This window comes from Podarcis melisellensis (assembly GCF_964234715.1).
Source record: "Podarcis melisellensis genome assembly, chromosome: 2".
Taxonomy (NCBI): domain Eukaryota; kingdom Metazoa; phylum Chordata; class Lepidosauria; order Squamata; family Lacertidae; genus Podarcis; species Podarcis melisellensis.
This window is the reverse complement of record NC_138529.1, coordinates 72,220,436-72,237,734: the sequence shown is the minus strand read 5'-3', so window position 1 is coordinate 72,237,734 and position 17,299 is coordinate 72,220,436. Positions and strand designations below refer to the sequence as shown.

The 17,299-nt window shown below is 44.0% G+C and overlaps 1 protein-coding gene across 3 annotated transcripts; it reads left to right on the top strand.

Annotated features, from left to right (window-relative positions):
- Nucleotides 1–579: 579 nt before the first annotated feature.
- On the top strand, nt 580–10,970 carry RRP9 (ribosomal RNA processing 9, U3 small nucleolar RNA binding protein). 3 transcript variants are annotated; one of them, XM_081900317.1, is made up of 15 exons: nt 582–742; nt 1,391–1,473; nt 1,864–1,970; nt 2,924–2,991; nt 3,549–3,590; nt 4,114–4,240; nt 4,510–4,634; nt 5,351–5,443; nt 6,262–6,362; nt 6,497–6,631; nt 7,474–7,536; nt 7,636–7,781; nt 9,162–9,241; nt 10,200–10,273; nt 10,820–10,970. In XM_081900317.1, exons 1-15 carry the CDS (start codon nt 647–649, stop codon nt 10,923–10,925), a joined length of 1,446 nt encoding a protein of 481 aa, XP_081756443.1. In that variant the 5' UTR covers nt 582–646; the 3' UTR covers nt 10,926–10,970. The 3 variants fall into 3 exon arrangements, 2 of the variants coding, with proteins under 2 accessions (XP_081756443.1, XP_081756444.1); XR_014165604.1 differs by lacking the exon at nt 10,820–10,970 and having other exon boundaries at nt 580–742; nt 7,641–7,781; nt 10,200–10,257; XM_081900318.1 differs by lacking the exon at nt 582–742 and having other exon boundaries at nt 1,391–1,483; nt 1,873–1,970.
- The last annotated feature ends 6,329 nt before the right edge of the window (nt 10,971–17,299 follow it).

The window sequence follows — 17,299 nt, the reverse complement described above, 5'->3', positions numbered from 1 at the left end:
GCAAACTAGCAAACTGCTTGGGCAATCTGCGGTCTCTTCGCTCCCCCTGCTTTGAATAGCTCTGTGGTTCACCCCCCCCCCCCGCGCGCATTCCAAGGGCTAAGCCACGTTCCCACCCACTCCGCCAGCTGGCGTCTTGCGCCTCCCAGGGCCGCCGCCTTCCCACCCCTCGTCCCTCCCCTTCTGCCATAAGCCTCCCCAAAGTTCGGGCATGCAAAGGTGCAAGCACACCCGTCCCCGCTTGAATTGCTCTCCCGCTGCCGCCGCTCCAAGCCCGCCCCCAACTGGTGCGCGAAGCCCAACGAAGAAGCTGCGCGCGCCCTGCCAGCGCGGAGTGCCCCACCTACTGAGCAAACGGGAGCACACCGCGCATGCCCAGTCCCCCGCTTCCACAGCAAGACGAGCGGCTTAGCGGACCATTAAAGAAGGCAGGCACCTGACTCTACGGACCAATGAAAACGAACCCTGAGAAAGGAGGCGTGACGCTGCCAACCCAGCCTTCCTTCCTCGGGTGGAATCTCAGCCAGTGAGGAAAGGCCGGAGGCGTTTCGGCCCAATAGGAAAGCGCAGAGGGGGTTGGCTTGGCGAGCCGCGTGCAGGAAGTGCGCTGCGGTGAAGCAGCAGTAGCAGCAGCTCCGGGAACGGCATGGCGGCGGCGGGGATGAAGAGAAAGCAGCAGAGGCAGCGCGGAGCTTCCGCTTCGGGCTCAACGGCGGGGGGCGCAGCGCGCAAGAAGCGCAAGGTCAGTGGGGAGTGCGGTAAGTGGGGGGGGGGGGGGAGAGCGGCCGAGTCCCCCACCCCGGGGCGCCGCGTGGCTGAATTACTTTGGCGACACGCGCTCCCCTTTCGGCCGTCGGGCTCGTTTAAGGGCTCCCCCCTCCACTGCCCTAGGCAAGTTATTCTCACGGGGGCAGAGACCGAGGGTGAGGAGGGTGATGGGGTAGCGCCACGTGCATGTTTCCAAAACAGTAAGGAATAGGGTGGGATGAGCACCGGCAACTGTGCAATGAGCCTTAGCAAGTTTACTCGCGAGGAAGTCCACTGGTTTCAGTCGAGCATGTTGTTCTTTTCGCTAGCGGCCTTAAGCGGTACTCGAGGGTGCCTCGCAGGCTTAAATTACTTGTTAAATAAGCAGGTAGGGGTCATGATTCTGTCGTTTGAGAATTTGCCATTAGCTTTGTACTTCATACCCGTACTTTGGTAGTTAAGAGAATCCAGAGAGAGAATTTTGCATGTAGAATGGGTTTTGGTTGCAGAATTAGTCAGTTCTCCAGTTACTAGTCACTGGCCATCTTTACCACTTAAAACTCCTGTTCCTCAATACTATATAGCAGTGCTTCATCTTATCAGACTTGCAATTGTTTTCTGAAATGATTGTTTTACTTCCTAGCTCCCTGCTGCCGATGAGAAAGCGTGGCAGAAAGCTGGCTCTAAGCTGAATGAGGAGATTTCCAGTGATTCTGAACCAGACACGTAAGGATATGTATTGGTCTTCCTTTGTAGCTTAGAAGGAAAGATGCATGATCTTGAATAAAGATGCATGTTCTCAGAAAAATGAATTCAGAGGACCAGACTTGGTATGAATCCCCTCCCTAAGGGGGGTAAGATAATAAAAGAGTTGGGCAAGAAAATTGTGTTCTCCTTGCCGCAATGCAGGCTGTTATGTTCTTGCATAGGTCTAGACATTTGTGTAATACTTTGCAGTGCAGCTCGCAGGGATTCTTGGATTACAACCCTTTTTTGACCCTTAGGGGACACTCTGGGAGAACTGAAGTCTCCTCTGAGATTGTGAAAATGTTATTTCTAGCTAATGGATGATTGTAAGAGAGAAAGCCTTATGGGTTGTATCTTTCCCACCTGTAGCCCAGCAAGGAAAAAGAACAATGAAGCAGCAGATGAAATTGAGGAGACAGCACAAGAAAAGAAACTAAGATTAGCAAAGTTATATCTAGAGCAGCTTCGACAACAAGGTGAGATGTTGGATATGTTGTGATATAACATGACTGCAAACTCTGTGAAGTATTGTAAAACATCAACCAAGATGGTTTTAAAAAGTAAGAGACTCTGGAATGAAGGGTGAAAGCTCCTATGAGAAGCTCATGGTCTTTTTTAAAAAAAATTGATGTAGAGGAAATGATTGCAGAAATTTACTGAGACAGTATAGCTTAGGTTGCTGACATATCTCAACTCTTTGACATTTAGAATCTGCTTAAGAGAAACAATTTTTTTAAAAAGTGTGTTGGGAAAGGAGATTGGTTTGGGGTACTTGTTCTCAAAGTGTCTGGAATGGCCTGTGTTTGGGGTCGATTCCTGTGGCTCACAAACAACTCTGATGATCTTTGCCACAGCCACTTTGTCTGATAAGCCAGCTTTTGCCAGGGAACTGGTACACCCAGCAATTTCAAGTGGCAGCCATGCATTTGTGGGATATGTACAAATTGACCCCTAGTACCTTAATGAACGGCTGTTCTAGGACAGTATTCTTCAATCCTTGGGTTGGTGGACTGAACTCCTGTCATCCCCAACTAGTTTAGTCAATGGCTGGCGATGCTAGGAGTTGTGGGTAGCATTCAGGCAGCACTTTATTACATTTATTACATTTTCTTTACTTCATAATTGCTGTGTGTTACGTGATCTGGAAATCTAACAGAATGTAGTGGAAGTTTCATGCTGATTTCCATGCTAATTGCTTCCAGAAAAAAATAGTTTGCGTTGTAATTTACCCACTGTTTGTCACGCTTCACACTATGTGATGAAATTTAGCATGGTTTTCCAGCCATGGCAATTCTTTCCCATAGTTTTCATGGGTGGATCAGGGAGGAACAGAAACACAAATGTACATCAAGACATTCACGTGTTCAATGACATTCACTCTTTGAAGCCTTGGGTCTTATGGCCTGTTTGTATGTTTTGCCCTGAGCAGAAGAGGAAAAAGCTGAAGAAGAGGCCTTTGAGAAGGACCTGGTTGCTGGCCGGCTGAAGGAAGATGTGGTGAGTAGGATACTGTACTTGGTAAAAAGGTGCTAGGCTTCAGAAGGGCAGAGGAGAGGCAGATTTTCTCAGCTAATGAATAAGCTTTAATGGGGTATTTTCATTAGAGGGTAAAAGAAAAATACCTTCCACGTTGTAGCTGCTGACTGTGGGCTTGGCCCCTTCAACATGCCCTCTTCCACATAGTAGCAAGAAGCTGGTTGGTAAGGAGGAAAATCAGCAGTCCATCTCTGCCTACCCATGCTTGCCTTTCAAACAGCAAGTGGAAACTGACAGCAAGGGCTGTTGTTGTTGATGGGTCTCTCTGTGTGTGTAAACACATACACATACAGTTTCCCACCCCAATCTTAAAGCATATTTGTAACTACAGTCCTCTAATACTTATCTACACACTTATGAGAGCTGGAAACATAAGATTTTTTAAAATTAAAGATAATACCTATCAGTTCTGTTAATTTTGAGCAGTGTTGCTTGCACGTTGTTAAAACTACTTGGGTTTTGGGAAGCGGGAGAGAGGATTCTATTCCATCCAATTTTATTTTACTCTTCTCCCATAGCTCGAACAGAAAGGAAAATTGCAGCGACAAATTGCCAAAATCGTAAGTAGATACAGCATCCCTTGAGCCTTTTTTCCTGCAGGATTTCAGAGCAGCTATAGCTCTGTTACTTGAAGGAGAGGTGGCGTATTAATTTACCAGATTACACATGGCACTCTTTCTTCTACTACTTGAGATTACTTGGAGATTTAGTCATCAGCTTTTAAATGAAATTTGTTCTCTTCTCCTTGGCCATTGTAATGTTCATGGAATAGTTCTGCCAGAAACTGTGCAGTTTCCAAATTCTGATTGTTTCTAGTTAGTTTTCAAAGAAGTTGGTTATTTTGGTGGCTCAATGCTCCAGTTTTATTTAACAAATCTGGCTTGGTATTGCATAAGAGCATTTAGTGCTACTATTCTATTTATCTAGTATGGAAATAGGAGACATAAAGTGCCTCAGTTTGCAGAGTCAGTGGAATGGAATGTTTCCTTTCCATACTTCAAAACAGTTAAAGTTTTATCGCTGGGCATGAAATTATTTGTGATGCAGCCTCAAATATTGCTCTTACTGGTACTCTTTGAATAGTTGCAGCCTCCAGATGCATCTGAAATCAGGGTACTGCGAGGTCACCAGCTCCCCATCACCTGTTTGGTCATCACGCCAGATGATAAATACATCTTCTCTGCAGCCAAAGACTGCTCAATCATAAAATGTGAGTCTTATTCTATACAAAATGATATAGCGTTAAGACTGAACTTAGCAGTATACAACCCTGTGCTGTTGTTTTAAATTTCACCATCTCCTCCCTGTGTGATCTCTGCTAATTTCTCTTTAACTACTGTTAGAAGGCACCTTATTTTAAAAGGAAATTTTGACGTTTTTGCCTCCTCAACCATGGATTGCAGTAACTCAACTCCTTGAAAATGACTGTGTGGTATTAGCTTTCTTGCCCAACTCATTTTAACCCTTGTTGTATCTTAGGGGATGTGGAGAGTGGGAAGAAGGTGCATGTGATCCACAGAGGAAAGAAGGGAACAAAAGACAGTCACGTTGGGCACACAGCACACATCCTCTCCATGGCTATTTCATCAGATGGTAAATACCTGGTAAGAGAAACTGACACCCCCCCCCCCCAAGATTGAGGACTATTTGAGTTCTCAATCTTTGCAGCTCAGATTTCACTTTGAAGAGGGAAAGCCAGACAACCCCTCCTCCAGTTGTCCTTATTGCTCCTCTTAATCCGCTTGGGTGGGTTTTTGGCTAGCATGATGTCCCTTGGGCAGGTGGTTGCTAATCAAACTCTTGTGTTATTGGACATGGCTGCATGTGGGTGCACATGTGGTTCTCAGACATTCCTGCACTATATATCTGTCCTTTCACAGGAATGGATAAAGTTAGGTACTTCTGTTGTCAGCTGCTAATAGGGTGGTAAAAGCCTGCCTTATACCAAGCCAGACCCTTGATCCATCCAGCTCAGGAATATTTACACTGATGGGCAGTGTCGCTCTGGACTTTCGGCTGCAAGTCTTTCCCAGCTCTATTTGGAGATCCCAGGGACTGAACTCAGGATCTTTTGCATGCAGAGCACTTAACACCAAGTGGAGAAGCTATTGGCTTGGATTTTAGTGTGCCCTGGGCCTCTCTAGAAGCTTGATCTAAAAAACTTAAGTACAGTAAAGGGGAGGGAGCCGATCCAGCAGCCAGCATGAATTGTCGTCGACTGAGTGGTTGTCTTACTACTGCTGATACCAGTAAACATGTACAATGTTGCTGAAGGCTTGTGGGTACTGATAAGCATCTTGCCTTGCCTTTTCTCTCTCAGGCAACAGGAGATAGGAACAAACTTATTTTGATCTGGGAAGCCGCAACCTGCAGCCACCTGTATAAGTTCACAGGTCACCGTGATGCCGTATCGGTAAGTAAGTTCATTGCCTTGGTTGTGGTGATGCTGTAGCTTAGGCAGGCACAGGATTTGGGTGTGGGCTTTCTGGCTTTCTTTTTTAAAATGTGAGCTGTGTTCAGCTATATCTTATAGGAAAGGTGGGGGAAAATATTTTAAATTCAAAGAAATTACTGTTAGATATAGATAAATGCGGGACGCGGGTGGGTTAAACCACAGAGCCTAGGACTTGCCGATCAGAAGGTTGGCGGTTCGAATCCCTGCGAAGGGGTGAGCTTCCGTTGCTCGGTCCCTGCTCCTGCCAACCTAGCAGTTTGAAAGCATGTCAAAGTGCAAGTAGATTAATAGGTACCACTCCGGCAGGAAGGTAAACGGCGTTTCCGTGCGCTGCTCTGGTTCGCCATGCTTAGTCAGCATGTTGCAAAATAGGTGGTGTCCTACATTGTGTAGCAGAAAATATATCTCAGCCCTCCTTTATTTTTTGGGTCAAGTGCCATGTCACTTGAGTTTAAGCTCTTGTCCCCACCTGTAGCTTGTGCTTGTTCCATAGCTTTGAAATCTGCTCTGGAGAGGAGGCAAATTAGGTCTGGCAGTGAGATTCAACTCTGCCATGATTGTGAACACCAATCAAATCCCTGCCTATTTTCATTTTTTATGTTTTTATGTATTTTTTATTTATGTTTTTATGTATTTTTTATTTATGTTTTTATGTATTTTTTATTTTGCAATGGCTTTGACTAGACCAGATAAATAAAATAAAAATCCCCGCCAATTCTTGCCTCCTCTTCTGCACCACTGTCCTCCTTCTTACTCTCCCTGTTCTTCAAATGCAGGGCCTGTCTTTCCGGAAGGGGACCCACCAGCTGTACAGCGCTTCACATGATCGTTCAGTCAAAGTGTGGAACGTGGCTGAAAATGCTTACGTGGAAACTCTGTAAGGAGCTTGCCTTTCCCCCCTTCTTTTTACTGTGCTTATGGGATTACAGAAATAAATGGATGGGATTACAGAAATAAATGTACACTCTACAGCTGAATCTCATCTACTTCCCATACCTGCTTTTCTCCCAGGTTTGGTCATCAAGACATGATCACAGGACTGGACAGCTTGAGTCGGGAGTGCTGTGTGACGTCAGGAGGGAGGGACGGCACTGTCAGAATCTGGAAGATCCCTGAGGAAGCCCAGCTCGTGTTTTATGGGCACCAGTAAGTACTTACATAGAATTGGTGGGGGGAGACAGGTTGGTGGGCTACATGCAGCATGTCACACATCCAACAAGGCACCCTGTGATTTTTGCTGTAAGCTGACCTACACTGAGTCAGACTATCGGTCAGTGTCGACACTAGCTAACAGCAGTTCTTCTGGATTTCAGATGGGATACTTAGCCCAACCCTTCCTAGAGATGCTAGGCATTGAGTGTGGGGCCTTCTGCATGCAAAGCAGCTATTCTACCACTGAGCTATGGTCCTTCCCCAGCGCCTAATGTATATAAAAATAGGACAGGAACGCTAAAGGCTGCAAAACCGTGTTGTATGCGCTAGTTCATTCACAGTGGTTATGGACCTAAATGCAGGACTATTTAAAAGGGGGGCTGTGAAGGCGAAGGTTTTAAATATGGACATTGTTTGAGGCACCCAACATACATGAAACTGCTAATGCAGGTGAAGGTAGCAGAGATTATTTCCTGCATCAAAACGAGCATCCCTGCCCCCTTCTTGACAGTGACCCCACACCTGTAGAAATGGCAGTTCATTGGTCTCTATCAATGCGGACCTTTAAGTGGGTCTTCAAAACAGATCTGTATGCTGTGGCATTCTCATGCTAAGGCTGTTGAATCTGCAACGCTGTTCTACACTTTCATTTTTTTAAGAAATAGGATCTGTGGGTTAATGGTTGTTGTTCCTTGTTGGTATTCATTCATTCATTCATTATGTGTAAAGGATGGCTGTGGACACACATCTTGGGAGAGCTTGGTCCTAAAAGGTGTTTTTATAAGTACTGCAGCATGCCGTCTTAAAAAGAATAATGGCTTCCTGTTTTGAATTAGGGGCTCCATTGACTGTATTCAGCTGATCAATGAGGAGCATATGGTGTCTGGTGCAGATGATGGGTGAGTACTTCCTCAAGCCTTAACATTGCTGAACTAGCACTTTCACCCCATAGCCTCTTCTTGCACATATGTCATATAATTGTTTGATATTTCCTGAAGGTCAGTATGCCTCTGGGGTCTCTCAAAAAAGAAACCGCTAACCACAGTGAAGAAAGCCCACAGTCTCCATGGCACAGAGGGCCTGGAACAACCATACTGGATCTCTTCGGTTGCTGCTTTGCTGAACAGTGACCTTGTAGCCACAGGTACTTCATACTTCGGTCTCATTTGCACATTACTGTAAACCCTAGTTAAGCTTCACTGTGCTTTAAAGGTGAAGGTGCAGTATGCTGGTGCACAATGTTAAAATGGAAGGCGCTTTGTTTCTGCATCGCTCTTGCTGTGTTTCTGGGAGCTAAGCCATGGTTTGGTCTACAGTTACATCTGAACCCAGGCTGGTGGAGAAGGATTAAATTGCCTACAAATTTTATTCCATGAATCACCATGCTGTGCATCCATTGTTAAACCAAGATATCCTTTAAAGCAGATATCTTCAATTGTTTCAGACGCAGGACCACTTTTAACCCAAACATTTGGGCACCAATTTCTTAATCTTTTACCATATACTTGTATGGTGTTAGGGCTCCTGTTGTGACCCACGTTGCTTCAGGCAGAGACCACTAGTGGAGCGACATCCACCAGTTGAAGACTGGTGGTTTAAAGTGATGTGTGAACCCAGCATCTGAAACCCTTGCCTTCCTTTTCCTATTGTGCTATAAAAGAAGGGAGGTGATTTTTTTTAAAGGCCTGCTATAGTAAAAGCTAGCTGTGTATTTTAGGCTGCATTTCTGTACTTATAAGTAGGGCTTATTGAACTCAGTGGGATTCAATGCTGAGTAGATTTTTGGTTGCATTTGTACACTCTGCTCAATGGGAAGCCTGCCCATATTTGGAACATTGAATAAAGCCATACAGATCCGTTCCAGAGTCCCATTTGCAACATGAGCAGAATGCAATCCACGTCTGCGCGTGTGCACGGGTCGCGATTCGCTGCACCTGTGCATGCATGTGACGTCATTTTGCGCGCCTGCACCTGCGTGAGCGGCGAAACCCGGAAGTAACCCTTTCCAGTATTTCCGGGTCGCCGCAGGACACAACCTGAAAAAACATATAAAGCAAACGCAACACGAGGTATGACTGTATTCTGCTTTAGTCAAAGCCTGCCTAACAGGTGTGGGCTCGGATACTATTTCATGATGCATTTCAAGATCATTGTTAGGTGTAAGTGGCTCAGAGTGGCTGGGTAAACCCAGCCAGATGGGCAGGGTATAAATAATAATAAAATTATTATTATTTATTCTTCAGAAGAACTACACGTTAATAAACCTCCCTCGTCTTCTGACTGCTGCCATGCGAGTGTCCTAAAGACAATAAATAATCTGTTTGGGGTTTTTTGGTGTTGGGGCGAGCTTTATATTTACACATATAGGTGAGTTGCTTCACAAGGTTCTCTTCTGGGTTCCATTTAGCAAGGATGCCAATGTCCTGGCCTGTGATGTTGAAAGACATGGCCGGGTTTGTGGGGAAAACTTCATTCTAGTCCCTGAATGTGACAACAAACCCTGACACGCTTTTGTTCTTGGCAGGTTCACACAGTGCCAGTGTGAAGTTGTGGAAGTGTGGAGAGGGATTCCGGAGGCTGGAGCCACTCTTCGAGATTCCCCTGGTGAGGAAATTGGAGGCATGGAGGAGGATGGTGTTCTTTTCATCAGTGGTGTTCCATTGTAAATCACAGCACACAGTGTTGTTGATAGGCTGAAAGTGAACCAGGGGACTTCTTTGCACAGAGCTCACATTGGCAGTGAATTCTGATCATGGCCCCAGCCTTTCTCTTAGCTCCTCCCCTTGCAATATGCAGATAACTATTCTAATGTCTCTGGCCCTGCAAGGATGATGGAGATCATGTGCATTAAACACTTTGAAGGCTGTAAGTTAATAAATTAATAAATGCTTATTAATCGGGGGCAGTTGAGTGGTAGATAAACTAACCATTGTGTTCAGCAGTATATCCTGCTGAGTAGCCATGTGAGCTTACTTTGATATAGAAAACACGCCCACTTTAAGTTTCCAGCAGCTCCAAACTGCACTATGTATAGCAGAATGACCTCTTTAAAGTTTCCAAAACAGTATTCCCTTTTTTCTGATAGTGTTCTGGCACAGAGGCTTCAGAAGGAGAGCTGCTAGCTCAGAACTTAAAAGAGTTAAGGAGTCCTTTGAAGCAGTTGCCATGTTTGCTACTGTACCGAAAACTTGTAGGTTGGCCATAAGGAATAGTAAAATACTGGCTTAAACTACAGAAAGGGGGCAAGAAGGTTGGGACGTCCTGGAAAAATCATGAGTGAAAAATAAAATAAAATGGCAGTAGGACTGTGATACAATGATCAAGACCCTATGCCAGCTTGGAATATACAGAGCACTTTCAAAACATCTCAGACTTTCCATAATTCTGGTGTGCTGGTGGCTCATTTGCACATTTTGGATGGAGGTGAAATGGAAACTGTCTGCCATGTCAGCATATCAAAGGGAGGCTTCTAGACCAATCATATAACTTTGTTATATCAGTAAATAAGATTTGTGTAACCTGGAATCTGAAATTTATATCTCTGGGTGTGTTTCTCTCTCAGGTTGGCTTTGTTAATAGCTTGAAGTTTTCGAATTCTGGAAACTTCCTAGTTGCTGGAATTGGGCAAGAACACAGGTATCCCGTACTCCATTCCTGTTTTATTACAATGTGTGCATGATTCTGAATTGCATTCTCCATCTTTAAAATAGATGTAAATAGCTTTAAACTGTCACAGTGTGTCCCTACTACAAACTATCTTGAGGATCTCAGTTTCAAGATGAGATTACAACTGCCTTGCAGAATTCTTAAATCTCTCATGGAGTTAGGTAGTACTCCTGAAAATTTAACGGTCATAACTTTTTAGCACATCTGTGCCCTTAAAGAGATTTGTTCCATTTTCCATGAAAAAATATGCCCTGCTTAGCACTCTCATGGGAGAAGTCTCTTAGTGTCTTTGCAATTCTTAGTGTTTTAAACTTTAGTTAAATCTAAGTTCCTCTGTTTTTAAGGCCAGGAGTGAGAAATATATGCCTCTGTCTTTCTTTTACTGATGATGGCTTCTTGCACCATATAGGGGTTGTGTAATGTTTACTTGATTGTTTAAATTCAGATATACTTTATCACAGCACCTAAAAGGAGTGTATTAGCAGATAAATTTATTTCACCTGGGTTTTATTGCAGATTGGGTCGCTGGTGGAGGATCAAAGAGGCCAAGAACAGCATCTGCATTATTCCACTCAAGAAGACTATAGCAGGAAACTCACAGATACCTGATGAAGTCTCCTAATATTCTATAATCCTTTTATTAAAGCCATATTTTGTGTTTGTAAAATGGTAATGGCCATCTTTTAATTATAGTTTCGCTATTTTCCCCACAGGAATTGTGGGTGAGGTTTTCAGAAGCAAAGGGCTGTGGTTTCTGAAATAAAAGAGCAATCATCTGTTGTGGTCTGGAGGCCCCTTTAAAACAATTGTGCTCTACTTTTTTCTTGAAGAATCTGGAAAGTATGTGACATTCCCAGGGTGATACTAGCCAGACCCAGATCTTCAGAAATATTTGGTAGCTTAAGGCCATTATTTGGATATTTTACTCTGGCCTTCATTCAGGAAACCAGGAGTCAGATTATATAGTCAACTACTGTCCATTTGGACTGGAAACAACTCTCAAGATATTAGGTAGCAAGATCTGCCCACAGCTTTTTAATCAGAGATTGACAGTGCAGTCCAATGCATGTTTCCTCAGAAGGAAGCCCACCTGAGTTACACCCCCACCCACCCCCCTCCCTGGAAATACAATTGCAGCCTAAACCTAGCAACTTACATTTTCAAAGGGTGTGTGTATTCTTGTTCTTTCATTCTGCTTCCAGAAGCTTCTGGGCTTCTAGCTAAGAATTTTGTCTAATTCCAGATTTTGGCATTACATGACTTGTGTAAAGTTCACATTCAGAATATTGAGTGCTAATTAGTTCTTTTGTTATGAATAATGGCACTTAAGCATGTTTTCTCTCCAGCAGGGGAGGTAGTGGAAGAGAGATGCATTTGCAAAGGTCCTTGAAGTTGTGATAAGGGTTGCCTGAGTGAAAGAGGATTAGACAGCATGCTGCTTTGAGGGAGATCAGTTGCCCAACACTAGCAGCTTCGCAAACCTTTTGCTCCATTCTGCTCCTGGAGCTTCAGCTGTGAGAGCCTTATCAGGGTGAATTGGTTGCTTTTGGCTAGCAGTTTTGTGTGTGGGTGAGCGGAGCCCACCTGTCTCTGGACAGAGTAAAACTACACCTTGCTCATAATCCCAATCAAGTCTTAACATTTGCAGATGACAAGACTGACTTGCCACTGACATGATGCAGTCACTTAGCTAGAATCTGAGGGCAAGTAAGCAGTTGAAGCTTCTATGGTGGGCTCAGTCAAAGTTGGCCTGCTTGTTTTTGCAACCTGCTATCCCAACTACCAACAAGATGTTCTCGTCACACAAGGCTTCAATAATAAAAAAGCACTTTATTTACATAAATTACAAAAGTCACAAACTTGCCCACAAAAAAATCTACTTGAAACTTTTCCATTTTTTTTAAACAGTATGTATCACAATAACACTTGCGTCTTTAGATAAAATTCACATTCTCCTTACCCCATCCCACATCAAACATTTTGTTGTTGCAACAGCCCTGCCTTCCTCCCCTGAGTGCCTTCACCTTTCACAGTTTCCGATACTAAAGGGATCCCTAACCTCTTATGGGCCTGTTTGCAAACTGATAGAAACTGCTGGGTACAGTATACACCAGGGGTGGCCAATTCCCAAGAGACTGCGATCTACTCAAGAGTTAAAAACTGGCAGTGATCTACCCCCCTTTTTAGGGGTTCAGGTCAATGTTGTTGCGCTTTTTTGAGGCAGGAGGAAAACCCCGCTTTGGGGGGGGGTGAAGAACTAAAATTTTGAGCCTTTTTTGGCGGAGCCAAAGTTGTTGAGCTTCTTTGGGGGGAGCCAGTGATCTACCGGCAGATCGCGATCTACCTGTTGGACCTGCCTGGTATACACTGTAATCTCTTCACAGACTGCTTCTTACAAGCTTAATTTCAACAAAGGAAGGGGATCCTTTGTGTGCTGGGAAAAGCCTCATCATGTTGGTGATTCCTGTGGTAAAAATAAAATGATAACCCTAAAAGGTGAACCTTCTTTCATTTTGGTCAAAATGTTTCCCTTCCATCTAATGGTTTCTTCCTGAGGTGGCAAAAAAGTAAATAGTATGCAACAAATAAGAGAAGTCGTTCCGAATGGTGGCTGTAATTCTTACAGGAAGAACAATGTGGGCAGTTAAAGAGCTTAGTCTATCTGGGAATTTGATTGCCACAAGCTTGTACTCTCCTTTTGCTTGCTTTATGGATAGTACTGAAACAAATAGAAGGTTCATATCCCCACTCAGCCATGGAGCTCTCTAGGCGATCCTGGACCAGCCAATGTTTTTACCTAACTTATACCTCACGGGCTGATTGTGAGGATAAAAATGGGGAAGAAGGAAGCCCATGTGTACCTCCTGGCAATGCCTGTATAATACAATAAACAAGCAAGTGTAGCAGTCTGCCTGAAAACAGCTTGTGGTTCTCCAGCAATGCTTTCTGCACGACTCTTCCTTTCTTCTACTATTGTTCTTTGCCACGTAGTGCATTCTTACATATACATTAATAATACAGTTTGAAAATCTTACAATGCACAGACCACTGTTTTAAGACCTTTGAGAGTAGACCAGATCCAATTTTGGCATGTCTTCCCCCTTTATCCAAAGTGGCTTACAGCAATGGACGTCTGTGAATTTCAGATGTAAGACTCGCTGCTTAAATAACAACAGTAGAAAGGGTTAGAAGAGAGGAATAGATAGAAGAATCCTACGGGTATATTCTGGAATCTCCAAGCAATGTAGGAACTTCCATACACAATTACAACTGTTCTCTTTGTTAAAGCAGCAGACTGAATGGGATAGGAGCTGCATGCTTTTACTTGTAATCCCGTTTAACTGGATGGCGCTGGTCTGCTAAGGGGTGTCAGCAGCCACAATTGTTCCTCCCACCTAGGGATGGGCATTTATACTTTGGGACGCGGGTGGTGCTGTGGGTTAAACCACAGAGCCTAGGACTTGCCCAGAAGGTCGGCAGTTCGAATCCCTGCGACGGGGTGAGCTCCCATTGCTCGGTTCCTACTCCTGCCACCCAGCAGTTCGAAAGCATGTCAAAGTGCAAGTACCGTATTTTTTGCTCTATAAGACTTTTTTCCCTCCTAAAAAGTAAGGGGAAATGTGTGTGCATCTTATGGAGCGAATGCAGGCTGCGCAGCTATCACAGAAGCCAGAACAGCAAGAGGGATTGCTGCTTTCACTGCGCAGCGATCCCTCTTGCTGTTCTGGCTTCTGAGATTCATTTCCCCCCCCCCTTGTTTTCCTCCTCCAAAACTAGGTGCATCTTGTGGTCTGGTGCGTCTTATAGAGTGAAAAAAACGGTAGACAAAGAGGTACCGCTCTGGCGGGAAGGTAAATGGCGTTTCCGTGCGCTGCTCTGGTTCGCCAGAAGCGGCTTAGTCATGCTGGCCACATGACCCAGAAGTACACCGGCTCCCTTGGCCAATAAAGCAAGATGATCGGCACAACCCCAGAGTCGGCCTAATGGTCAGGGGTCCCTTTACCTTTACTTGAGACAAATGTTCCCTGATAAGGCCAGATTGCCTCTGCCAAGTACTAGTGTAGAGCAGTGTTTCACAATGTGCTCCCCCAGATGTTGTTGGACTCCACCTCCTCTTGCCCCTGATCATTGGCCATTCTGGTTGGGCCTGATGGGTGCTGATGAGTCCAGCAACATTTGGAAGGGTAGTTTCATGTATTTGAGCAGGGCTTCCACATTTTTTGGTGGGAAGGAGGCGTTTCTTTTTATAGGCCCCTATTGAGTCTCGTAAACCGCAGTCTCATGTCCAAAAATGTAGGGAAAGATTTCCCTTGGATGCTAATCAGTAGAGTATCTGTTCAGCATTTACTGCAGGTCTCAGGTTCTAGGTAGGGACTGGGAACAACCCTGAGAACCACTACCACTCAACATAGGCAATGCTGAGCTAGATGAACCAATGGTCTGATTCAGTATAAGGCAACTTCCTATGTTCCTATTGGTTTAGAATAATAATTTCTAGGCCGTCCATTTTCTGGTTCAGAATTTTGCACACAGATTCAGCCCCAGAAAGTTACTACAATATGTTAAAAAGCAGACCTGATCGATTAAAGAAATATTCATGCAAAATCCCCCCCCCCTTTTTTAAGGAGGGGATGAGGAAATATCTTTCTTCATCTTGCTGCAACAAACAGGGCTATGACATGTAGTGGCACCTTACAACATTTCACACCTGTTGTCAGTATGGATGGCACAGGCGAGGCAGGTCCACAGTATAGTGTAGGTGCCTCAAATCATCACTTGCGGAAGAAATCTAGTATAGACATGCCATAGGTCTACTGCTTTATTTTTTAAAAAATAGTGGCACTGACACAACATTTTAAATGGTATTCTATTAATTATGTCTTGCCTATTAAAAAAAAACACTTCTACTGCGACTCATTAGAATACATTGCCTGGTTCAAACATTTACATGAATACATAGGAAATACTGCAATTTGCAAATACCTCATAAACACCCAATTCCCTGTTTTCAGCGTTTTCACAAGTTCGAATAATGTAGTTGCCATTCTACTGATGGCTCCCAGCATGAGTTCACAATGGTAAAGTAATAGAGTGATTTTCAGCTCTGCCTTTGAGTCAGTTTCACAACTATGAACTGGGATTCCAAACAGTATATTTTTTTAAAAAAGAATACTCCTATCATTTCAAATGTTGATCTTCCTGGGATTGTGAGGTAGCTCCACCTTCCCCCAAAGCTGTAGGGAGAATTGTTCATTCCAGAGGCAAGAGTGAGGCCTGCTGCCTGTATACAGGGGAAAAAACATTGTCCTCCAAGCTTCTTGATTTGTACCAGCTTTGGAAGCTGTATAGAATGATTCTGTATAGTTTTGTTACGTATGGAATTGCTTTAGAGAAGTAAAATTGTGCTTCTGACTTGTTTTATTTTAGCTTCCCTTTATTGTGAACAACTAAGGCCTTGAAGTGTCCCCCTTATGCCATCCATTTCCTAAGCTATAAAATTTGTCCAGGGGAGGGCGAAGCAAAGATCTGCCATAGCAATTGCATTGTATCTCATCTTGAGAGAGAATTACATGGGTGATTTCATTTCCCTCAGCTGCTAGGAATTCAATCGGCTCACAAAGAGAAACTTCAGCCCAAGTGATTGTCGAGCATCATAGATAAACAGAGGCGTATAACAAAGACTTCACAAAGTTTGGTACTGCTTGATAGACAACTTTACCCATAAGTGAGAACTGGCAGGTGGGGAGAGGCGATGGTTTGGCAGAGCTCCGCTAGTGGCTAAGTGCATCATTTTGCAAAGCTGGAAGGCTTAGACCAGTATTGAGCTTTGGATAGGAGACCTACTGGTCCTAAGCATACATATGGAGTGTGTTTTATGCTTCCAGGAAGAGGTTACATTCCGCAGTATATAGTAGGCGTTTCTGGATTTGTGTACAGAATAAAATATAAAGGAATCAAAGTAATTAATGTTGCGTTGATGAGTTCAGGGCAGAGTTGGGAACCTTTTTGTAAATTACTATTTTCCATTTCAGTGGTCCTTCATTAAGACTCCTCATGTATGTCTCAATCAATGTCAATCTACAAACCAGGTTCACTGTGTGAATTGACATTAAAGAAGTGGAGGGAGGGTTACTGTTTGTTATATTCTGCAAAACTTGAGAAAATAGCAAAACGGAAGTATCATTTGCCTTATTAGCTAACAAAAATGGGTGGGACTTGGGACTCAATGTTCTAACGTAGAGTAAATCCCGTGGTACTCAAAACCAGGCATGTTTGTTGTAAAGAAATGAAAGATGAGTGCCAAAGTTGCTGCCAGAAGTGGGGTCTCTGACCCTTTAAGGACCACCACCAGAACCTTAGGATTCAGTGCTACCATCTTGGTTTTCACTGAGGAGAAGCACTGACTAGCTCAGAAATGGGAAGTTGTCTCCTTTCATGAACAAAAGAGGGCTGGTAAGGCCCATTGGCAGTGGTGCAGAGGATTCTTAAATCATGCCCCCCTTGTTCACCGTGCCTCCAGTTTTATCCTGACAGGCTTGGGGAGTCCTCCCGGGCCAAAGGTCCTTCAAAAGCTGAGTCAGCCTTCAAGTGAATCTCCCCTCTCCCCATTTACTTTCCTTTTCTAGAAGTCATGCATGTAGCACTTTTTTTATGCTAACCTTTTAGAGGAGAGAAGAGTTTACACTGCAACTACAGAGTACATAGAAAAAAGAAGTCCATATTTGCAGGGGGCAGTCAAATTTCCCCCTTTTTGCTGTTGGGATGTGCTTCTTGTAAGTAATCATCTGAGAGATGACTGTCTTGGTTTTTAACTCAAGGTCACATTTTTGCCAAACAACTTCCCCTGTGATAGTCTGCTGCGGAATATTTGCTTCAAATCAGCATCGTTTAGAATAAGTAGACGATATCTCTGTTGATGACAATGAGGTTCAGAAAGGTTTCTGGAACAACACAAATGGTCTGGTGTGCTGGTTATACTGTGAAATCTGTCTATAT